Source organism: Anarhichas minor, unplaced genomic scaffold, assembly GCF_050575085.1.
Source record: "Anarhichas minor isolate MPS153535 unplaced genomic scaffold, ASM5057508v1 ptg000027l, whole genome shotgun sequence".
Lineage (NCBI taxonomy): Eukaryota > Metazoa > Chordata > Actinopteri > Perciformes > Anarhichadidae > Anarhichas > Anarhichas minor.
This window is the reverse complement of record NW_027466473.1, coordinates 18214056-18240002: the sequence shown is the minus strand read 5'-3', so window position 1 is coordinate 18240002 and position 25947 is coordinate 18214056. Positions and strand designations below refer to the sequence as shown.

At 42.0% G+C, this 25947-nt stretch overlaps 1 protein-coding gene across 2 annotated transcripts in view; it reads left to right on the top strand.

Moving 5' to 3' along the window:
• Positions 1 to 25947, top strand: part of zbtb16a (zinc finger and BTB domain containing 16a) — a 132078-nt gene that overhangs the window by 44744 nt on the left and 61387 nt on the right. For both annotated transcript variants that reach the window (XM_076102397.1, XM_076102396.1), the window contains exon 2: positions 7887 to 7984. In XM_076102397.1, coding sequence (XP_075958512.1) covers positions 7887 to 7984 — 98 coding nt within the window. The remainder of the gene's footprint in view (positions 1 to 7886; positions 7985 to 25947) is intronic.

The following is a 25947-nucleotide window of genomic DNA, read 5'->3' as shown; positions in this document are numbered from 1 at the left end:
CGTCTCCCCGCCAGGGGACAACGGGGGCCAAGTCATTGATATGTGCGGGAGGACTCGGGATAAACAGCCCACGCCGACCGGTGTTACGGCAGCCTGCCTGATACATTTTGATTGAGCAAAGACAGAAGAGGTGGGGTGGGGGTGGGAGGGCAATGGAATTGGGGAGGCTTAAAAGCAGGGATAAAATGACAGAAAGGGAGCTTTTCTTTCACCTGCCTCTCCAGACTGCTACAAAATGGCCCCATGTAAATGTTGAAAGCCACACATGCTGCCCCAAGATACGTGTGTGTAGCTGAGCTTTGGAGGGCTTCAACAAATAGATGACATGCCACGTTTTCCCCCCATCATTTTTATTTTTTTTTTAATTTCTAAACATGGGCTGTAATTTAGTTCCATCTTGATATGATCTTTCTTTTATTTTCTTACTGGTGATCCCTTTGTTTCATTGAGCACCACCACCGCTATTTCCCCTCTCAGCCACTTACTTCTCCCACCATGTCCGTGTGACATGGTCAGCCCACTAATGGACTGGAAATTCATGTTGACAAAAGTCCCTTGCTCCTCCTCTCCTTCTCCCTCTGTCAGAAAACCAAAATAAGAGGTGGCGGCGGCACACTGCGCCACTTATGGCCACATTAGGATCAGTCACCAAAGTGTCACTGAATGGCCTCGTGCATCATTTTGCCTTTGTTCACCACGACAGGGAGTTGTGTGTGTGCGGCAATGCTCCTTTTCCACCCTGTGCCTTTATCCCCAAATTGATATACCATTGGTTGGGCTCTCACTTCTAGAGTGCATTATCCCAATTATACCATGGAACATTTTTAAAACTCATGTCTGTTTTTATTGACCTGTGTCTGCAGTGCTCATTGACCTGTGTTTGCTATTAACGTCACGTTACATGCTCTGTTACTGCCTTGCAATTATGCCGGGTGATTGTTACCAGCTCCTGTCTTTGTGCTTATGCTAGCTTCAAATTGTAGCCCCGTCTGTATCTTGAATATTTATTGGAATCAGTGTGCATACATTATTAAATACAGATAATGTATGAATAGAACAGATTGTTAATAGTCAGGTCTACAGTATAAATTTAGTGTTTTGTGTGTTTGCACCTGGTGCTATTCGAGAACCACAATGTTGACAGCTGCATTTACATTTTGGCAAATAACAATCTTGTCAGTTGAAATAAATAAATAAAATCAGCAGTAATGGCACATTACCACAGCTTAATAATAGCTTAGAGCTGACACACACTTAGCATAGCTTACAGTGCTATGCTGCCGATACACTTGAAGTATGCAACAGACACAATTTTCACTATTGTAACAAAACCAAAGTGAAAAGGACGCACCTGCATTAACGGGTCTTTCTATTAATTAAGGAAAGTGTATCAAATTAAGCATTTTGTTCGAAGATATTTTTTAGGGTGATGTTGAAAACCTCGATGGAAGCTTTGAACATAAAAACATGCCACTGGTACAGCCCTAATTGAAATACAATGTAACTTGTTTCCTTTTTTTTTTTGGAGCGAGCGGTCTGAATGCAAGTTTACAGCGGAGCGTTATTGAGCGGAGCGGCTTTGAGCCGGAGAGCAGAGGGAACGAACGGCTCCACCAGCGAGGAGCGGAAGTTCTCCCCGCCTCACCCCGCTCACATGCCCTGGTGAAATGTGCTCCAGGCACTGTGGATTTTTGATGTCCCGCCGAAAATCCCTCGTCAGAAACTCGTGTGCGTGAATGCTTCGACCGTCACAAACGCACTCGATAAAACATAGGTATTCAAAATGATGAATACACCACAGACATTTCTTAGGGGTGCTATGGTTATCCTAGCAAATAGCCCATCCCTAATGCCGCCGAGGCCAACTTCTGAGAAAGAAACACAGAATCCATTTTGGAGAGAAACGGCAAGAGTTGAGAGTAGGTTCAAAAGTGTTTGTCTTTTATGCTAATCTAATAGCTAATGTGAGATATAAACAGAGTTGCAAGTCAATATCCTTGACAACTCTTTGTATTATCACCAAATGTCTCAGATGCTCACAAGATGCTCACAAGATGCTCACCACCCCTTTGCTACTTAGGTCCGAGCTCTTTTCACAGGCCCTTCTTTCCCCAATTATCAGTTATTTTCCTCTGACCAACAGAACTAATGAACAAACAGCCACACACACACACACACACACACCACACAGCTTTTCTTCAATTTACCACCTCGTATCAATTGCTTCCCTTAATCTTTTAGTGTTTTCTTCTCTCTATCGTAACCCCAACCATTCCTCACTCTCCAGAGCTTTCATTCACGAATGTCGTTTCAGGTTGTTTTACAGCTCCCGTCACAAATGGAGGATGGAGGAAAAAAATGGAAAGATGAAAGGATAGATGAGGTTAGAGAACAACACTCAAGGCTGCTGAGGAAGAAATAGATTTTAGGCTAGGAATGAGAAAATAGAGCAATTCATGGAGCGTGGCTCTGCTTTGCCGTTCATCTTTGTTAAATAGTTTGATTACATAAAATAGTGATGTGAGCTGGGAGAGAATATCAGCATTAGTGTCAAGCAGAGTCACTTGATTTAAAGAGTAACTAGACCCCCAAACCACTTTTACACAGCCGAAAACAAACATACATGGGTATTTTAAAGTGTTATGGATTCAGTTCGGCTATATGTTAAAGCAACTTAGACCAAGCCCATCGGTTCCTGTGGTGCTTTTAATGTTCTGTAACTGTAGCATGAAAGCATGGTGGAAATAGCAAGCAAGCCAGCTAACTAGCCAGCCCTTAAATCCACATTCTCTTGTCACAGCAAAGGAAAGCACATTGCTATGATTGATATTTACACTGATTCACCAGATTTTGTAATGTGCTGTTGGCTTAATTCCGTGTACATCAAAAAGAGAGAACAGGCTTGTGCTGTGCTGCATTTGTGAAGCTAAACTGGTTACGCAAAGTGAGCCAACGATAGACGTGACTGTGGTGTATTAGCCCTGCTCATGCTGATTCTTTTTTTATGTTCTAGAAGCAATTTTCTTTCATTTCCAGTGTAGGGGCCAAGCCATCAGGAAGAGCGCCATGATTTGAGGCAAAGTAGTGGCCAAATGGTGGAATTACAATACGGGTCCATCAGGTCTGACTTTCCCCCATAGAGGTACATTGGGATTCAGAGCGTCTCTAACTCAGCAGACTCAACTTTCCTTTATTGTAAAAGGCACCATGAGGCAAATCTGAATTTTCCTTCCTCCGTTCATGTCAATGAGCCTGTGAGCGAGGCTGGGCCGACGGCTGGGAGACAGGGTTACAGGAAAGGCTAGTGCACTTGCTCTATGGGCCCAAGTATGTGGAAGATCGCCAGAAGATCATTTTATACTTAGAAGTTGAACTTTTTTTGCTTTGTGCGCCACTGAGCGACTTTCATAGGAATGAATGGGGCGCCGCCTCAACGCTGTAGTCAGTTATTCGTCCATGTTAGAAGCTCTAAAGATTAGTCTTAATTTGCAATGAGATTTGACGGTAGTTCCACTGCCTCTGTCAAAGCCCAATCATATGGAGTCTGGATGAGTCAAAGCGCCACGAAGGTTATTTTATTTGTTGCAGTGTGTAGTATCTGTAGATCACCGTAGACTTTTCTAACAGTCTTATATTACAAGTATTGTAGAACAGCAGGTGGGGTAGCTTGGGTCTTTATTTCTCCAAATGCAGTGCTGGTTATGATATATGGCCAGCCAAGTCCAGCGGCAAAATGGGAAAAAAAGTTCTGAATTGCACGAGGCAAGCTGTTGCGGCTCAATAACCCAGGCCTGTAATCGGCTCACATTTCAAACACACACACACTTGCATTCAGACAGCCCTCGGTTTGGCTGGATTTTACGAGGAAGCACACCGCACGAGGTGATCAGCATATGTTTTGTTGACATAAATTTAAAATTTATTGCCGTTGTCAAAAGTGACTGTTGGACAAAGTCGATTATTAACTGAGTAAATGGCCTGAGAGAGTTTTATGTGAACTTCCTTAATGGCTGCAGTCAGTCTGTTTCAAATCACCCTCCCTCCCTCCTTCCCTCCCTGAGCTCCCACCCACCACACACCTCTCATCATCTATTTCAGAAGCACAACATGAAAGCAGACAGTTACGATGGGATTTCAGAGTGTATGCGCGTTTGTGTGTGGAGAGGTCTAGCCGAGCTAAATCGCTGAACTGGGACGATATATTTCAGTATCCTTTTATATATCATTAAATATTGTTGGAGCTGAACTATAGTATGTGATTAGCTCTGCTTAGGCACACAAAGCATGTCGTAGTTCTGTGTATGTGTGAGCACCTTTTATCCGTCTACAATTAACTATGTTTCATAAGTGGTGAGGTTGCTTACTCTCTGTCACCAGGCCAGATGACGGGCTCACATTTGATCCTGTTGGGCCAGTTACAGTTCAATTTGGCGACTCATTGTGTGTACTTTGGCTGATTTGCTTAGAGAATCACACCCTGTTAGCTGCACTTGCGTTTGCTCATAACCATTGCCAGCAGCCAGAAACTGGACCATTGTACTTAATCTGAGTTTGGTGCTTTATTCATCACGGGTCTGGCATGAATCTAATCTGGAAGCCTACTATGCCGGATACAAACCAGTGCTCGGCCAAACCGTTTTCCCCCCTTCAAACAGCTTTATGCCACTGCAATACAATTTGGACATTACTTTTCATAAAGAAATTGCACTTGAAACCTGCACTTACTTGTGAAAAGAAGCTTCATTCCCTATTGACTAAATACAGTCAAATGGCATAAGGAAGGGTGCCATTAGTGTTTCAATAGGACAAGCTTAGTCCTAAACCTTCCCTTTGATAGACTGAATTGCTGGAACAGGTGCTGTTACCATTCTGTTGAACATCAAGTAATGTGCTGTTTCAGTGGGCAGTGCTAGCTTTTGCAGTTACGGACATACACACTGCACTTTGCTCATCAACACTACATTTACGGTGAAAATACATGGCATTGCTTCCACTTCTGGTGGCCTTAATAAGTCCATCCATACCTTATCAGTGCTCTGTCTGGGGGGCACAATGGTCAGATTGAGGAGGGACACAAAAGGCCTTTGAAAGGCTTTGTGCTCTGTGTGTGTTGTGTTGTGGTTTACCACTCGCGTGTGTTTTCCCCTCATCGAAGTGAAAGTGTGCGAGTACGTCACCTGTGATCCTGATGGGGAAAAAAAAAATCCGGTTGCATTCCTTTGTCCATTTTGCTTTTAGTCAATGAATTTCTGTCGCGCCAATCACGAGGGATGCCTCAATAGACCAGGATGCAATGAAGCTGTAAGTCAATTGCTATGGATTTGCCGAACTATATGAACAACGGTCTGATCATGCATTGATGCCTTATTGTTGTGCCCGCATGTCTGCTTTTGGTTAAACACTACAAACTCATATTTCCGTGCTGCAATGGCATTCTGGGAAAAGTGAAAAACTTTCATCAAAGTACATCGCATCATAGATATAACTCCTGGACTGAATGTACCATCACAGACTGATATCATGTAGTGTAAGAGTATCATTTCCATTCTCAGTTGTGTCATTCCTGTCTCTCTGTGTCACTTTCTGTCCCTGTTTTGGCTTTTCAAGTGTCTTCTTTCCCTTCTGGGTGCATTTGGCATTTATAGGGCCTTTTAATCACTCGCTGCTTGCCAGAGGGCTGTCATTCTGCCTTTTAGTTTCCAGGGTCTCTCCACAAATTTGAACCACTAAAATGGCTATCACGACTTCTTCAACCCCACTGCATTTTTTTCACACCTTAGTTGCTTGTTTTTTTACCACTCTTCCTGTCAGGTTTCAAGGATGTTTTGCAGCAATTAATAGTCACTAAAGTCAAACCAGACTTCATTGCTTAATAACTCCTACAGCCACCACCATAAGACCCGCTATCATCTCTCTATGTCTGTCTCGGTCTCATCTCCGCTCTGTCTCTCCCTACCCCTCTCGAGGCACAAAAGAGCTGTAAATCAATTTGCATTCGACATCTGACATCAATCAGTCATGTTTTGGGAGAGTGGCACCACCTCCTCCTCTGCGGCTTTGTTGAGAGACGCTAAGATGGATGGCTGTCATCTCGCCCAAGTTGAGCAGATCTCTTATCAAGGGCATTGTTTCCCCAAGAATGCACTTGGCTGATCACTGCACCACCTGACGCGTCGACGGAGACTATGAAATCCTTCTGCTTGACGTAGTCTTGATTTGCCTGTCGGAGGCATGTACTCACTCACCTGAGTATAGTATCGTACACTTATCCTGTGCAAATTGGCATTATCGTGTTTAACAATATGCAAATCCACAACAATTATTTGTATTTTTATTGATGCTCTATGGCTGATGGCAAACAACAGTATGGTGCATTAACAACCCCAACTGGTATGTTTTATATGGAGTGTGGATTGGGACTCTACCTATACATTCACTAATATTAATAATGAATAAAATAAGAGAAAATGTGAACAAAAACTAAACAAAGTTATATTATCTCTATCAAGTTATATTGAACCCTCCGGTTCCCCCGCGGGCACTGTTAGCTCTGTCAGCACCGTTGCTGTTGTTTGCGCTGTTAGCCCGGTTAGCACTGTTAGCTTCTAGCCACCTGCTCAGGGGTCGCCACGTTGAGAGCCTTGTGGAAGCAATATATATATATGCTCTGAATTTTGTTTCTAGCACCTTTTCAAGATTTTTCTTTGAGTATCACATTTTGGACAGTAAAGAATAATGTTCTAAAGTGTATTTTTATCTATATTAAATATTGTATTGTTTAATCCTGTTTGGCCAAAACGTAACCTGGATATTATCGTTTCCTCTCTCACTTTACTTTGAATTCTGTATCCAGAATCATGCCATTCAAACTACAACCTTGTTAGTTTTTTACCATCTTGATTTAAACTGACCACAGCATATTATCAGAAAGGAGGCTCTCTGTGAGACAGAGCAACAGTTTTGGAAGATTAATTGTACCAAATCTGAAACTGCACCAACCTGACAAACAATCATTGGTATCATGGGTGTGTCTCTTTGTGAACCTTACTCAAGGCGAAGTATTTGAAGTTCTCGGGAGGCTTAAGGCACTGTGGCAGTTGTTTGGCAATTCGTGTCACCTTAATTGCTTTAGAGCACTTTCAGATATCTCTCAAGAATTATATGCTTTGTACTGAGCCGTGGGGTCTTTGAGGATTTCGTAACAGAGAGTCGTGGGGCTAGACTTTGTGTTGTCAGATGTTATTTACTAACCTAACCTTCAAGGCCTTTACCACATAATCAAATATTGAACCTTGGTCTTGTCTGACCTTGTGCGCTTACAGCCTAACGACCGTCTATTTCGTAAAAAGATAAGTCATTGCAGATCAGATTTTCCTTTAAGCTATACATCACCTTCTAGATTAGAGAGCAGTAGTCAAAAACTGACCTGTTAATGGTTCATAACACTTAAGTAGCTGCCTTGTGTGTTTGCCTGAATAAATCATTCTATTTCACTTTATGGCTCCTTACCCATCTGCAGCACTTGAGATGTAGGTGGTTGATAATGCCTCTGCTTGAATAGCATCTTGAGATTTACAGCACCAAGTCATGGTCTGGCGCTCCCTGCTGAAAACGACGTGTTGTAGTTGGACGGCTTGTTACACTGATGGTTATTGTTATGTGCTGCTGTTGTGACTGATGGAGTCGGGAGTTTCTCCAAATGCAAAAGGCTATTTCTTTGTTGTGCTGAAAGTCGTTAGTTAAAAAAATGAAAGTAAAAAAATGTAATAAAAAGCCAGTTTGTTTTAAGGACACAAGCATCATGCCCATTAAGCTTTGTCTGATCAAAACCGTATTTTTTAACTGAATCCAGACTTTAAAATGTTGGTTCTGCTCTTTGTCAACAGGAAGATGCACAGTGGAATGAAGACCTACGGCTGTGAGCTGTGTGGAAAGAACTTCCTGGACAGCCTCCGTCTACGGATGCATTTGCTGTCTCATTCAGGTAAAGAAATCAAACCAACCTAAAATACCACAACCCCCGCTCTATGATCACTGTTCAGCTCGCAGTACGTCCTGTTTTCATTGCAGGGTTTACTGCTGATTTTCTTCTTTTTTTTTTAAAATAGAGCATTCATTACTGCTATTACATTTAAGCATTATATGCAGAGTTTCACTACTGAATGAAATAGCAAAAGCTAAGTATATGTGATTCCAAATAAATGCGCTAAACATGCAAAAACATCAGCGCGGTCCTTTTGAAGGGAGAAAATCTGCTTTTCTTCCAGATTTCTACTCTTATACCCTGAAGCAAGGACTGACTTAAATGTGGTTTACAACCCATTCACACATTCAAATTGATTTATTTACTATAACATTGCACAACACAATCAGTATTGATATTAGATTTTAACATATATGTATTTACACTGGATGTTGCAGTTGTTGAGAGCTGAATAAAGGGATAACTTGCCTTACATGCGCTCTACCGCACTATAAATTAGGGCTGAAACAGTTCCTCGAGTAAATCAATTTCTAAAAGTCATTGTTTAAACCCCCCCCCCCCCCCCGCCCCCCGCAATATAACGCTTACAGATGTTACATTATGATGATATAGCTTTGACAAAAATGATTCAATGCAATTTAAGCAAAAATAAATGTTGACTTCTCTAAGAAGGAAACCTCTGTCGTTCAGTCTTAGTTTCTCTTTTGTATATTTACTATTGCTCCTTAATAAACCAAACACATTTTTTATCATATAACTCGATTAAGCGATAGAATAAACAGTATAATACTTGATTACTAAAATAATCGATAGCTGCAGTCCTATTTTAAATATAATAGCTTTAAACATGTCAATGTGGAGAATAACTTGAAAACACTCTTGAGTTTAGTCCAGCCCAATAAAGCTGAGCAGCTCTGGGAAACTTAACCAAAGAGGTGCCTGCACATCATCATCCTGTCACCCTGCACCTCTGCGACATTAGAGGTCTTACAGGCAGTCCAAGTCCGAACACAAGACACATTGATTGGTCCAGTTTGACACAAGTACACCCGACCCCAAACACACACACACACACACACACACGTCCCAGCAGCCCCTGTGCTCTGAGCCTACTTAGCGCAGCACTGTTTTAATGGCATGGGCCGTCTTTTATAGGCAGCAAAGAGCTCCTCATTCCTAAGGCCCTAAGTGCAGATGGTTTATTGAGACTCTGTAAAAGCCATGGGACCTCTGAGGAAACCCCTTCTGCACACAAACGCATACACACGCACACAACCCCAAATCCATGTGTTGACTTTGGCCCAGAAGTTGAGCCCTCTGTTCAGTACCCCGTATGTTTTCCAATGAAACACAGTAAGTGGTCTGAATTGTCTACTTGGCATTGTTGTTGTCGGAGGTGGGGGATGTGCCCCCCCCTCACCGTAGGCAGAAAACGATAATTGCCAGGATCATTTGTTTGTTCGTATCCCACCAAAACTTAAACAATGACTGAGATGGATGCTGACACTCCTGCTCTGTTGTGACAAAGATGAATGACAAATTCCCGCTGTGCCAGAGAATTGTCTCAACACGCGACTCAGCATGTCAAAAACAAAAGTTTCTCTGAGGAAATATTCGCTGTTTATTTTAGAATTACGCCCCATTTCCACAGTCCCTGCTGCAAATGCATGCGCCCCTTCTCACTCAGTTGTCAAAGCAGAGAGAGAGAAAGGGGAGCTCCGTCACAGGGATATAATGGATACAGAGTGTTTTACTGTGTGTGTGTGTGTGCGTGTGCGTGTGCGTGTGCGTGTGCGTGCGTGCGTGCGTGCGCGCGCGCATGCGTGCGTGAGACCCGCGATGTGCGCCAGCCCTTAAGGCACAGACCTGGATCTGGCTCCTATTTAGTGCAACATCATCGTGTACGACTCATTTGCAAACGTTGTCTTTAAGTCAGGAGTTATGACAAAGTGGAAGCTGAGGGTGAGTCGAGGTAATCCTGATACATGTTACCTTGTCCTGACGTGTGTGTGCAGCTCTCTGCATGCTCCAGTGGAGATTAGCCTTGAAGAGCCATGCTCTGGCTACTGACATGGATCCAAGTGAACAGCAAGCCTAAACATCTATTTGGTGTTTTACCAATGTATTGTTTTGATAGTATTACTGAATACCATTATTATTCAGTACCACCCCTTTTCTAATGGATGTTGAAGTTATTGTAAGTTTTGGATAGTAGTAGAGTAGTGATAACGGTAAAGAATTGGAAGTATAATAGAAGCAGCTTTTAACAAATTCAGAAAAGTTAGGCTACAACCGGCCTCTTCTGCTGTTATCTGATATTTTGTACACACATTTATTGCAAAAAATGTGTAGATTTGTATATCATGTTGTGAATTATATTTCTCCTCTGACTATGAATTACCAAAATATTTTGATCACCTAATTTATGCAAATATACACTTGGGATAATGTACATTTAACAGGTATAGGTGACCATGTAACAGCCAACAGGCACAAAGTTTATACTCACTACTTACTCTCAGTGCTAAAAAAGAGCCGAGGACTAAAAGCTTGAGGAAGAAATGTTAGTTTTAGAAGTGGTTTCATATTTTGAGTTTTTGAAATCTGTTTTATGTTTTACTGTTGAGGGACGTCCATGGTTGTTTCCCATAGAGGAAAGGGATACGGAAGGAAAAAGGTGATGGGTTCATGGGTCATAACTTTTATTAATAGAGTTTGACAGGTGTGAAAATGATGATGAAACATATATACAGTCTTCCAGGTGGTGCTTGTGTTAGCTCAGACCACACTGAGGTAATTATTATCCGAGTAGTTTTCCAACAGAAAGTAGATCATTTCAAAATCTCCCATGATATCAACAGGTTAATGATAACTCACAACGTGTACCCATTTATATAAGGTGAAAACTGTGTTGATAGGAGATCAAATGGAAAAAAAAAAAGAACACTGAGAACTCGAGGAAGAACCACATTCTCCACCTTGAGAAAGGCAACCAAGCGGAAGATGTGGCCGGTGTATTTTTAGCTCCAGAGGCAGCAAGTGCACAAACTTTTTTTCTTTCGTTCTCTTTTTTTTTTTCTTTTTTTTTTTTTCAGTCTTTCCGAGCGGGGCTGTGTTGACGCACGACATCAACCTGTACTGTTACACACATCAGTGTTGATTCATAGCCGCTTTGGTCTGGCGTAAAAGGCGAGACAAGCGCTTCTGTCAAGACGGGCGACGGTTAGGGAAGAGACGGCGCTGAGGCAAAGCTTCTTTGATAGTTTTTGTTGTCTTTTTTTGTTGTTGCACTTTTTTTTCTTTTTTCCCCTCCTCCACCTCCACCGTTTGACTTTCAAGGCTTTTCTCGGGCTGACGCTGCGTCTCGATTTTTATCGTGTCTCTCTGTAATGACACTTCGCCGAGTCCCAAAACCCTCAACCTCAGTTCCTCCTTCCCTCCCCCTCCACCTCCATCGTCGCCTGCCATCATCCTTCAGCTCGCTTCAGAGAAGACAGAATATTGGGGAGATGAAGCGAGAGAGTGGAGAGGCTTTTTGATATGCGCAGCGTGTCGTGGATGTGGAGCATTTCAGACGCTGCTGCTGCCTCCTCCCTCCTCTCTGCTTTCCACTCTGTCTGTCTCTCTGTCTCTCTGTCTGTCTCTCTGTCTGTCTCTCTGTCTCTCTCTCTGTGCTTGTTGTACGGAGGACTTGGCGCTTCGCCAGTCTGGGCTTCCTGCCACCACTGAGGGTACAGTATGTACAGTCTACCTTGTGCCAGCTATTTATTTTTTTTCCTCTCGTCTCGTTCTGTCTCGGTCCTCTCATCACGTAGCTGTTGTTGTTTTTTTTTATCTCCACCTGACGTTTAGTGTTTGACAGTGTTTGCTGAGCCACAGCCTGCAGATGGGGGTTAGAGCTGTGACTCAGCCCCTTTGGGGTGCATTTTGAGGTCCTTACATGTTATTTTCTTCAAATGATATCAGCACGTTTACACTGCTGATGGACAATAATCCAAATACTTCATGTTTCACCTAAAATTGTACTTGATTCCAGTCCTGAAACGGCAGTTACACCACAATGAAATCCCAGAATATTAAGAGTAATTCTGGACCTCAATACTTTTTTTTTTTTTGTGCTCAGCAAAATGCGTCTGGAGCATAGTGTCAAAGCCTTAATTGATAACATGCTTTGAATTATATATGAACAAAGTTTAGTGTGCTGCTGAAGTGGAGATTTCTGGCTCACAGAATGAGAAAAAACTAATTTTGAGAAAATCTCCTTTAAAGATATTGTAAAATCCAAAACCTTTTGCAAGACACTACAGTTAAATAGGTTTTTGTGTATTACAAGTTTTCTTACATGTTATATGCAAACAAGGCACTATCTAATGGTCTAATCTAATTTAGGAGAAATCTACAGTTGCAAATTGACAAAATCAACACTCAGATATGTATTGTGGATGATTTCTTTCCACTTGTCTAAAAGAAGACGTTAGATGTTATGAAGCAAAATAGTCCAAAATGTCAAAATTGACCAGTGCATAAAAAACAATGTTTTTGCCTTTGGTGTCTTACTTAAAAAATCCTGTTTGCATTGGACAAAAAAAAGAAAAGTTAAGTAAAGAATTTAGAATACGTAATTTAGGGTATCTTTGGAAAAACAACAATCAGTTTGATATACGTACTTACACAACAGTGTAGTTTTAATATAGTATCAGTCAAACTGTATTCTATCGCCGTGGCCAAAATAATCTGTTCACAAAACACTGTGTGTGTATGTGACGTGTGTACAAAAATGTGTGTGTGTGTGTGTGTGTGTGTGTGTGTGTGTGTGTGTGTGCTTAGAGGCTCCTCAAACAAGACCAGACCAGACTGATATGATTCACAGTTTGTTTTCAGAGCGAGCTGCTGCAGTGTAATTAGATTACCAATAAGTCTCCCTGAACAACCGTATCGCCCTCTATGTTACCACCAACTTTTCATCTCACTGCCTTTTATATCTTTAGAGTTTTAATCCTATGGTTACAGTATGTAGACATAGTACAGATTTCCTGGATTAGCCAGCTGAGTATGCGCGTCAGACCTGGAGTACTTTTGTTTTTTTTGAAGCTACATCAAAAAAAGATCCATCTTTATTTAACCAGCAGTCGCGGGCTAAGTGTGTTGCTCAAGTGCACATTGTGATGATATATGAATGGAGCGATGGTCTCCGTGATGTGTCGCCTGGTATGTGGGAACCACAAGAGTATTAAATATGGAGCATTGTGGATTGCCTTAATTCACCTGCCTGTTTCTTTTACTTCACTCTTCCTTCGTTTCTCAGATTGCGTAGTTAGATTCTGAAGCAAGTATACTTGTATCAGGAAATACTTCTTACGTTATTTTTGAAAAAGTCTCGTTGAATGGAAAAAACAAGTTGATACTCTGCAAACAATACATGCAAGTATTAATGTTATAACGGAACAGATTTCAAGCCCAATCCTAATATAAACTGCACTTTATATGAATAACCGTGATTCATTTGAACAAAGTTTAACAATCCAGTTACTCTTTGACAGGTCTGCAGCCAGACCCTTATGTGAGATGTAACTGCTAACCAAGGGAATTATTGATGGAAGCATGATTTAACAAGATAATCCCCTGGATTTTCGGGTCATATGCTAGCACAGTCTGACAGTGTGTCACACAGGCTTCATCAGTTTGGTATGCCTGTGTGTGGTTTGTGCATTAGTCAGCCAGTACAGTGCATTTCCAGAGTGAGGTTTTGCAGTTTAGAATAGTGTTTCTGACCAGCCCTGAAGGGAATTCGTCTTTTAGGAACATCTGTTGGTAGCAAAGCATCATGTTCCCGTTTGGTTGATCTCTTTTCGTTTTTTATGCTAAAACAGAAAAGAGGGGATCGATTACTTTCAGGCACTAAATACAAATGTTGCAGCATTAATATAGCAGTTAACAACTTTTTACTGTAAAGATATAGTGGAGTAATGGCGTCCTGAGCAGAGAATGAAATGTCTGTGTAAAAGGATCAGCCGATATGTTGCCGTTGTTTAGCTTTAGCTGTGAGCAGCCAGCTCAGTCGTCGCCATGTTGAGAGCCGTGTGGAGGCAATCCTTCATTGATAGATATAACCTTTGAATTTGGAATTTAGCTCCTTTTTAAAGTCACTCAGTGTAGAAATAAAAAATGTCCGATGACAGTAGGAAAAGAAGACACTGCAATAACCAATATTTTACCTCTTAAAATACTGACTACTGTATGTATCCGTGCACCTGAGTAACGTCTAATTGTTAGTGCATTTGACACATTATCTAACATTATTGTAAATGTGCTAAAAGTCTAGTTTTCCTTCTGTCCCCTGACCAGATGTTCATTTTCACTCTGTGAAATTACAAGCTTTGTTCCAATCTCATCCCAATCTGATTCCAGTCTGAGTGTGGGAGTAAAATGCCCACGTAAATGTCCAGAGCATTTAGATGAGGAAAAATGCAAAGAATTTGGATATGAGCACAGCGAGGCGGGAAGGCTGCTTTCCAATTGCTCTTTGTCTGTGTTTCCATCTCCGTGGCTTTGTTTGGCTGTTTGGCTGTCGGCTGGTCGGCTGTTCTGGCGTCGCGCCGGTTCTTCCCTCACAGTGATGACGACATATTTGTGCCTGCAGGTCTGGATGTTCTGCCAGCATTCCAGCATTTATGATCGCTCGCAGATGTGAGTCCAGGAACACACTGTACTGTACCCAAACCCAGAAATTAATGAAACTTGACTGCCTTCCAGGCCACAAATTCCTAAATGTGTGTGTGTGTGTGTGTGTGTGTGTCTGTGTGTGTGTGTGTATGCATGAGTGAGAAGGGAGACTCGGGGAGGGAGGGGGGGAGGGTGGGCTATTAAAAGCAAGTGGTAGGAAAAGAAATATAGTTCAGAAAAAGTGTTAAGCGGTTTACATGTACATTTTTTACCACAGCTGATGTTCTGTCCTGCACGAGCATACACACTCACTCACGCACACACATACACACACACACACATACATACAGTATGTTTCTGCTGTTTGCGTACATTAACACACAATGACAGACGGAGTGGATAAACAGCAGTAGCTCATGCTTTAGTAGCATAACATTACTCCCTCTGCAACTTAAAGCTGCCCCTTCCCCTGCACTTCTTGTAATACTTCCCCTGACCTGTTGATTTACTGTTCCAAACGCCACTGGGATTATGCAGCTGGACAAATCTCAGCTGGGTTATATTACATGAGGAGGGCAAGTCGGGGACAGTCAAGTGAGAGGTGACAAAACGCAGGGGTCAACTTATAATACTGTCGCATCAGGCTGATATTTTTTCAGAGACAGGGTAGGGAGGGTGGGGTGGGGGGGGGGGACTTGTTAGGCAGCTGTCTTGAGCAAATGTGACTTCATTGGAAACGCGTTACTCTGAACAGCTGACCTCCTTTGCCAGAACTCGGTGTACCTGTGCCGCAGGCTTCTTGGAAAAGCAGTGTTTCTAAAGGAATAAAACATAAAAAATAGCCAGGCCGCACAGTATGTGAATGATGACCCTTTGGGTGATAGAGTCTCAGGCTGACAGCTCTGTGTCTGGAGGCACATTCGGACTCGATGGCTGGTTGCCTTATATGTCATTTTACTTGGCATGGTTCTACCTGATGCCGGTGACTGCTTTCCTGGGAGACACTGTGTGGGTATTTGCGCTGCTGAGAAATATGTCACTTGCCAGCAAAGAATATCTCGCTGACTAATACTAACATGTATGTATTTCTAACATGTCAATGCAGAGCAGAACCAATCATAGTTGACCATTAAATGGCATTCGTAGGTGCTGATGTATGCGAGGCATTTTCAAGCTAAGGATGGCAATGTCGGCTGGCTCGTCCATCTGTCCAGCCATTTGTCCTAGAATGTGGACACACTTCAAAGAAGATTTAAGAAACACATTACAAGCGATTGCATTGAGTTACGCAAGCTAGTGGAACAGCAGCTAACAAGGACTTTGGCTCTCTATGCACAAGATAAACAACAATCTAATGGGTTTTGAAATATTCACATTCAGGCTCACTCGAGCAGTGTTTACCGAACCCACAAATAAGAAACCATCGCAACCCAATTCACGATAGGACACAGCACGGAATGGGGGACAAAGTTGTCTGGCCGTTAAACTAGTAGCGGAGTCACAGAGCAGCATGGTGGAAATACATACACACGAGGCACCGACGCTGTTGTGTTACACGTCATGCCTCCTTTTCTCCCTGAACGCCGGCATTCTGTCTGAAATCAAACACTGGGATGATATATTACGCCGCCGTTGTTTGGTTCAGTGTAAAAAAGCAAAGCCGGGGTAATGGCGGATCTTCTTTAGCCTTTTTTATGGTGGAATCTCTGTGTGAAAGGGGCCATGGTTTGAAGCTTAAAGCCACTGACCAAGCACCGTATTCTACGAGTCGTGTGTGAGAAAGTGTTGCATAAGTAGTTAATGCTATGCAGTTGTCAAGTCTACCTACAATAAAATACACAATTTAGAATAATTTGTGCAAGCTGAAGTCTCACAAGGTGTTGGAAGAGATGAACCCTTCCCTCGAGCACAAATGCTGCTAATAATATAATCCCACGAGTAATCACCTTTTGTCAAACAAACCCCTCCTGCAGATTAGTTTATAATCAAATTACTGTGGTATTGGCTGCTCCTAAAGCCTGTCAATCAAAAAGTTAGACAGAGAAGCTCAAAGTTGACTTTTCAACCCTCTCTATTTTCAGACAAGAAGAAAAAACACGATGACTTGATCTTATTCCTTTTATTACAGGGATATTGCAGCTTTAAATCCTTTTGGTTGCTAAGTAGCGAGTGCCCCTGTGCTCCCTTAATGGGCCTGATTTGGTATTCCGCTCTGATGCCAAGTCTTATTTTTGTATGCGAGACAAAGTGTTTTGATGGAGGGTGATTGCTGAAACGTCTGTGTGTCTACCAAAGGCTGTTTTTTTTTTCCTTTTTTTGGTGGAGAGTGAGAGTTTTATGGCCTCTCACTGTACAGTACACTTTGTGCCTTCTGCTCAAAACAAGAACACAGTCGATTGAATTTTGGATTCGCTTCATCATCCCTCCCTCCTCCCAGCAGCTTTGTTGTCAGCGAGCAGCATGTGTGTGTGTGTGTGTGTGTGTGTGTGTACGTGTCTGAAAGAGATGCGAGTGCTTGCTGTGTGCCTGATGCATGTGACTGAGTGTGTGTTTGTGGTAAAAGTCAATTATTGCAAAAGGCTGCCAATTAATTTGCTCTCCTGGAAATTTGAATGATACCGTAGAACGCACACACTCATAAACACATGTGTAGACACGAATCAAACACACACACAGACACACTCTCAATTACACACAAACATTGGATGAACTATACACACACACACCATTAACTTGAAAGGAGAGAAAAGATGCATTTGGCTGCAAACATTTGTTTGTAAATCAGGTCGTGTTTAGGTGGCGCTCCCTGGCTGGATAGTGAGCATTGCTCAAAGGTGGGTTAAAGCAGGATCAGATGGAACAGTCTCCAGGTATTCTGGGGGTGTTTTTATTTTATTTCTTTGGGCAAAGGGTCCTTCAGACTGTCTCAAGGTGTCTGAATGACAGAGCTGATCGCTAATCTGGGTTCAATAAGTCTTGGGTTTAGGCAATCGCCATGCACTGACATAATCATCATCGTCATCGTGATTGTAACCATATTCCCGCCGCTAAGACATATACTCTTACTTACCAGAGAAATGGAAACACCAGAATAGCACAGTGCAGTCAAATGCCAGTAAAAAAAATATATTTATCTAAAGCAGTGTATACATGTGACAGTGACACCCTTCTGGCCTTTAATGCATTGGCAAAAACAAACAAGGACATGTATCTGCAAATACTCCACGGTGTGGTTGAGTTTTAGAAAAATAAAAAGGAAACCACCAAGGAAAAGTTCAGCTTTATAAGAGACTGAAAAGCGTGCATGTGAGAGTGGGTGCTGGCAAGGTCCAGTTGTGCTCTGTGTTCTGTATAGCAATTAGTGGTATTCGCCACATTCGGAGGAGGTGCTGCTATGTGTGTCTGGAGAGCACATGTTGATATAAGCCCTGTTTGAGTTGTATTCTTGTTTTCCTGTGTTTGCCTTTGATATGTAATTGCGAAGATATTCACGTGGATCATTGAAGTTCTGTATCGCGCTTCTTGCTTGTTGTGTCAAACTAAGCCTTACATGCACGTAAAGGTGTGTGTGCTGTCTGTCTGTCTGTGTGTGTGTGTGTGTGTGAGAGAGAGAGAGAGAGAGAGAGAGAGAGAGAGAAAGAAAGAGAGGGTTTCTGAATGCATTGCATACAAGAGAAAAAAGCAGTGGCTGTGATGAGAGGTGGGGTAGTACAGGGGGGAGATAAGGTTGTGAGAGCAGGAGGCTAAATTTAAATCGTAATTGGCCGACTTCCACAAGCTTGTGGGCATTTTAATGAGTCATAATAACTTCATTTAAAACCAGCTGAGCAGAAAATAGATTGGAGAGGAGCCTGTGGCTAGTATGGATTTGTGTTGCCTCGTGCGCGCGTGTGCACGGGCGTGCGTCTTTTGAGCTTGACTCTAAAACCAATGACGCGCGCACACTCACACACACACACACACACACACACACACACACACACACACACACACACACACACACACACACACACACACAGTGCAGAAACTAGCTGGTGCTACATTTATCCGGGACAGCTTTGAGAATAACACTGAGCTGCTTTACAGGCAGTGTTTGTTGTCTGTGTGTTGATGGACCGTAATGACTCAACCAACACATTTCTGATGCGATGGCCATGACAGTGTTGGTCTCTATAACTCTGCAGGGCTCAATATCCAAATAGTATCAAGTGTGAGGTTGGAAATAGATCTGCAAAAGAGCATAAATGTGAAAGAAAATTCAATTATGAATTCCAGAACATGGTCACCTGCTCTAAGCACTGTGTGTGTGTGTGTGTGTGTTTTTGTTATGTTGTACCTGTTAGGTTGGATCCAGTTACACCTTTGTCAATAGTAGCACATGGTGCTTGTTAACGTCACACAATTCCGAGCATACTTTTGCTCCACCCTCCTCTTTCAACCTGAGCAGAGAGTATCTCGATGTCTGAATGTTCACATTATGGTCCATTATGAACAGTGGTGTCTTCACAGTTATGTGATGTTGTCAGGGTGTCGAGAGGTAATTGCATTGTAAATTGCTTATTGTAACGTTGAAGAAAATTCTGCCCAACACGGCTTCCCTCCGCATTGATTAATTCACACATGGTAGTGAAGGGCTGTTTCAGTACCACAGACTTTTTGTGTTCTGATATCATGTGTCATGTAAGTAAAACTTTATTTATACAGCACCATTTTTACAACCCTGTCTCCTACAAAATTACGTTTCCATACAACTAAACTTACTTACATTTCAGGGAAAACATTTTTTCCAGGATTACGGTTGCAGTTTAATTAATAAAACAGTTTGAAACATTTGGTTATTGTTGTGAATTGAAACCAGACGGCTACATAACTGCTTTGTTAGGTGTAGGCAACAAAACTGCTTCTTGGTTATGTTTGTGCAATAAAAGTATTTGTTCCAGACAGTAGAACAGCAGTCTCTTGAATGAAAGCCCTGTTGTTTTTTACCCATACACCACCCGACCTCCTCCCTACGTGTACCTCCATGAACCCATTTTAAATTGATTTGTGATATGTCAAAAGCAAACGTAATCCAACTCAAAAAAGGGTTCACTCAACATCAGTACAGAAAACACGAATTCCAAGCAATAAAAAGCACATACAGGAATACGCAACACACTGAAGAACACAGAAAGCATACAGCAACCAGTTACAGACTCAGCAGATCTAACATTAGGGGGCCCTATAGCATCCACAGTCTGGATGGTAGGACGTTTGGCACGGGTTAATAGCCAACAGAGATGTAGGCAGGGTTGAGGCCATTTGTAGTATTATTTGGGGCAATTATGAGAAACTCAGTTTTGACAGAATTTGAGTGACATCCAGTCCTTTATAGTGGCTATGCAGTTGAGGAGGGTGTCTAGATTGCTGAAGTCAATGTGTCTCGCAAACTGTCCGGTCGGCTGTGAGCGCAGCTGAAGCTCTGTAGCTGTCAGCCTGCTGAACACTTCCTGCCACATCAAATCAGAGCGTCCTCTGACGATCCTCCTCGTGTATTGTTATCATCATCTACTCACGAGCTGGACATGGAGTCACACCTGGAAGTTAAGCGAGACTTATTCTACGAGACAGACGGAGTGTGACAGGAGCTGTAAAAAAAATAAAAATAAATAAAGTAAAACCACTGTTCCTGTTTCAAAAATGCCTCAGATTTCTCCGACATTATGCCCAACACTAAAACACTGTTCCGGTAATGATATAACAGTGTGTCATACATCGGTGCTGGCTATTAGATTTTCACGACCACTTGTCGCAGCTTCTGTAATGAGCCCCTGGTATGCACTGACATCGGCAGGAATGGAAGTCAGCCATTCAAATTTGACAGCTCTTTCATTGTGTCATGACAGTGTGTGTAATTAGGCAGGTTGTACACGAGTATAGACAGTTGCTTCAGTGTTCTCATGTCCTAACGAGTCACTTCTCTGTTAGATTATTGGTCTGCTGATGCCCAGGGCTTCAAATCAAGGCTGTATTTACTCGCTGGTATTCCCTCGTTAAATAAAAGGCCATACAACTACTGTATATCTTAACTGCACCAGGTAAATTAATAATTATTGATGATGACACATGTCATGTTCTTTTCCTGGTACAGGAAATAAGACTTTGACTCAATCTTCTTGACAGTTCGTTCCACATTTGCTCTCGCATACTAAACGATGTTTGTGAATTGAATGAAATGTCATAATGGATTTTTTTCTCAAGGATCTAGTTTCTGTTCTACAGTCCCAAGTGGGAAAACAGAGTGGGGGTGGATTGTTTGTGACACAAATGGTAATAAAAGTAAATATTCTCTCAGGCACGACCTTTTATTGCATTATGTAAGTTGGCGAATAGCTCTGGGAAACTTTTTAGATCAATTTCGCAGCGCAGATTGGAAAGCTATGAATCCCATTTATGGAAGAGCTCCCTCATGAAATGCTCTTTGAAACTTTTATATTTTCGGATGAAGAGAGAATGAACCCGGCTAAGCAAAGATCTGCCAACGGCACTTTCATGTGTGGTGGAAGAAAGAAAGCAAGGGAAAGTGAAAGGAGACGGAGCGAGTGAGGCAGAGGGAGAAGATAAAAGCACTCCCAAAGCCATCTGGAAGTAGCCAGGACACACAAGGATTGCTTTTATGCTAGTAATTCCACTGGGAGGTGCGACATAAAAGCAAAGCATGGATATTGTGTTATAACTGTTGAAAACAAGCAAGTGGCCATGGAATACTAATATGGCTGGTCAGAGGGAAAAGCACTTCAATCCAGGGGTAAAAAGGCTTTTTGGATGTCCCCCCCCAGAGGTTAGGGGTATCGATTTGCAACTATTAGTTGCCTATCTGGCAGACAGTTTCTGAAAGAGTATACTTTCCGGCTGCACCACACATGTACTGTTTGACTTAATGATGATTTTGATTATAAGATATTTGTTTAGCAGGATTCACGTTCCTATCACGATTCCATTTCAAGACTTTTTTTGCAAGTTAAGTTGGATTTTGGATAAACTAGTTAACAGAACATTTCTGTGATCCTAGTTAGACCTTTTAGGGGGGCACCCTACCTCACTGCATATTGTTTCACATCAACTACACAATGTTTGATGATCACACAAAAGGAAGGTTACAGTTCTAATTAGTGTGTGTAAGCATTAGAGTATCGGAAAACGCTTCCGATGGGCCTACACCATAAGATGCTGGATCGGGTATCGGCGAGTATGCACCCGATATCACGTCGTCGTATAATTTCCCAGCTCATTTAAGCTACACAGGAACAACAACACGTATCACTCGCTCCCCAATCGGTTCTGTACATGTGCAAATTAGTACTACACCTGTGGTTAAACACTCTTGTGCACTTTATTTTATTTCCTGATAATGCTACACTGTGAACGACGAGTCCGTGTTGAAATCGACAGGAGGAGAGCTAGTTAACGTTAGCTGTCAGCAGCCATCACAGTACTGCTTGGCTAAATAACAGAGATAACCGCTAACGTTAACGGAGGTTGCATTGAGTTAAATTCTGATGCGATCAAGCTTCAGAAAAATTTTGTTTTTGGCGAGAAACTTTATTTCTGACTTGTTTTAACTTTTTTTTGTTTTTACCGCACTGGTATCGGATTTGTACTTGGTGTCGTCCGATATGCAAGTTCAGGTATAGGAATCGGTTTGAGGAAGTAAAAAATGTTATCGGAACATCTCTAGTAAGCATGACACAAACGTAATATCATAGCACCGCCCAGTCCTGTTCCTTAACTTACTGTATGCCTCAGGCAGTCCGTGTGGCGTATGACAGTATTACCCTGTATCTTTTAACAGTTATCGTGCCTGTACAGCCTGTATGCGTTGACACAAAACCAATTTGCTTGATTAACTGGTTTGAAAGGGAGTTGTATGTAAATAAACAGTGGAAGTTTCTAAGAGAGCCTTTGCTCCATGAGGTGTCCACTAAACATGCAACACACATCTCTGTGGGTTAAGCTGAAAGACACAATGAGTGCAAAGACACAATGAGTGCAAAGACACAATGAGTGCACCCAGCATGACATCAGCACACAGCGCCAATACAGATGTTTTTGTCAAAGCGTCACCCACTTTAAGATTTAAGATGTAGTGGAAAGTGTCTCACCCTTGTCATATTTGCTGCCTGTGGCACAGTTTAACACAGATCATTAAAGTTTCATCTTTGCCAATGTTAGAGCTTCGGGAGATGACACTAAACTGAGTGAATCTTAACTGGTTGTTAAGTGACTGCATGTTTGATCGATTTTTTGTGGTCAAAGTAATTTTCAGAATCTAAATGTTTCAAATGTATGCAGACATAGCTTTGTTTGTTTTAACATTGCATGAATAATTTAAAGGAATAAATCCTAAATGTCCAAATATATTCAGCAGAATTGATCACTAAGTCACAGACAATGTGTGCTTGGTTAAGTGAATATAATGCATTGTTTAACTCACAATTCAGCATTTTAGATTCAATTGACACTCCACAATGTACAAAATTAATAACATACACAATAAGTAAATAAATGAAATGAAATATCAAATTTACGTCAGGCAAATCATTTTCCTGATAACCCGATAACAGACTAACAGCAGGAAAAGATAGTGAAAAAAGGCCTTCTCAGAGAGCAACTAGAGGACAGGCAAACCCTTTGAACCGTACATTCACCATTTGGCCCATTTCTGCCTCAGCTGATTGTATCCCCCCCCCCACCTCTAAACACACACACAGACATACTTCCCTACTTTTGGCTGCCTGCCAACAGCTGTCATTTCCTCTACAGTATCACTTCTGCTGTATCTATATCCAGAGCTGTGAGGAGACGCGTGCAGAAAGGGATGGGTCTGAAGGAAGAAGAGGGCCGGCAAAAGAGGGAAATTACGAACACATTTTTTTTTTATTTTTTTTTTTTTTAACTGGCTTTCAGGTATATAATGACCAAACTTTCTGAAGAAACCCATTTCAAATTTGGTTAATAACAATATTCAATACCTTAGAATTCTGACTTTTTACTCCAGTTAACAGAATGCGTGGAAATCCGTTTCTCCTTGTCTGTTCTTTATTTAGGACTATGTGTGTCCATGCATTATGCAGTATGCATGCCTTGAGCAATGTATTTCAACTTTATTGTAGCTCAAAATGAAAGCAGCTGATGAAGGCAGCCAGAAAGCTGAGCACAGGCTCTCATAAATGATAACTAATTGGATCTCAATGTCATCTCTGCTGAGGGTCTGGACAGAATCTGAACATAGGGGGATTTTCCTCATCTTTATCTGACTTTACTCTCAAATAATATCGTCACTCTGACACCCCATTTGCAGAAAAACAGATGACTTAATGGAAAAGAGTTAGTAGCCTCTGTATGGTGTCATTTGGCAGATAGCACAGGCTTGACGACTACATGTTCCGTGGTATTTGAGGTAAGTTTATTCTCCTAAATAGCTCTTGTTGGGAGATTTCCCTAATTGATCCGATTTGCCCGTTTGAAGTCTGCTCTTATTATGTTTTATGTGGAAGATTTAATAGGATGGAAGAAAGGATTTTGGTATCAAACAAAATAAACAAGTATGTAAATCAATGCACCTGAGTGCAGTAAAAAAACAAAAATGCATGTTTCAAGCATTTCCTGTTGTTTAGCCGTTTGGATATCCTATCATCTGCACTCTCAGCCATGCCCCCTGTTGTTTCTGTTGGCTCAGCTTGGCCTCTTTCCTGAGTTGAACTGACTCCCATCAACAAAAGTTTAACAATGTTCTAGTTGTGTTTTCGGTCATTGTATCAATAACGTATCTTCACACCTTGACATGGGTATTGAGTATTTCTCTGCCAGTTAACACGTTTCCCTCCTTTTTTCTTTGTCACAGTTTAACTACCCAGGTGATCACGGTATTCCCTGCTTTTCACTCAGGCCCTGAGACCCCTGCCTTAATAAACTCGGCATTGCCTTTGACAATGTGTGACTTGAAAGCAGGAAATAATGGGCCCTAAACACAGTCTTTACAGGTTATTGACCTGGGGAAAAGGGAGGGAGAGTGTGTATAGTGGGGGCATCCACAAACTCCTGCCATGATTTCTCAGCTCATGTGGCACATTTTGGTTCACTGTATACAAAAAAAGAGAACGAAGGCAGAGGGAGATGAGTGGACAGAAGGACAGTGAAAGGTTGTATAATGCAGTAGACAATAGTTACCTAAGCATCTGACAAGAATGCTTGTGCTAACATGAAATTTGGTGTTTGCACTGTGTGTCCACCATGCAGGTTTTTAATGAGCAGGACCTCTGTCTCCTGTTACACTGGTAACATTTCCATGGACTTCCTTGACTTTTGGATTTGGTTTCATTCTCAAGCACTCATTTACAGTCTTTTTTTCGCCTGCTACTGCAGATAAAAATAAATAAAAAGGACGATGAGCATTACTTCTGTGTCACGATTTGGTGCAACCACCTTAAACCTCAGCCCACCACCTGCACCCCCCGAGGCAGCAAACAGCAAAAATGAGTTTTCCTGCTCCGATCCAGCAGCCATCACATCCCTTCCCCTCTTGAACTGTAAATGAATTTACAACACTGTAAAGAGGATGTCAATTGCTGGCTAGCAGCTGGCTGGGCAACAGTCTTTGGTCACAGGGGTAAGGGTTCAACTGCTGGTCAGAGTCTCATGTCTGTCCGTCTCTCTACCCAGCACACGTAGAATAAAGCCAACATTGTACGGAAATTCAGCATTCTGCCTTGCTTGCAGTGTGGCCTTAAGCTGAAGATGTGTGTCTGTCCAACACTTTGTTCCAGGGCTAGGTCTGTCAATAGCTTATAATATAATCGGGTATGGATATTCTTGGTCCCCAGAGGATGAAGCAAGATGGCCCTCCTCCTAAAAAAGACAACACTTGTTCTTTGGTCAAAAACAAAGTCCTGGTCCTGACAAGCGACCTCTTGTGGCCATGAAAGTAATGCTTGATGTAGCGTGACGGAGCTCGGGGGGACGGTTGGGTGTCTTCCAGTCTGTTTTCCTACCACAAGTCAACGTTGGTTTATTTAAAACACGACCACAGTCTTTTCCTGGACTAAACCAAGTAGTTTAAGCTGCCTAAACTTAACCGATCCTTAACCACAGATGTGATGTATAAGAAAACTCTCACATGAATTATATGCGGTTTGTGAAAGGCACAACCAAACCACCTATTTTGTTGTCATCTGACGATAGGGACACCAGATCAGAAACTTTTCATGGTTCGTATTGGAAAACCATGACAAATGACCTGTATTGTTAAATTTAGAGGATCT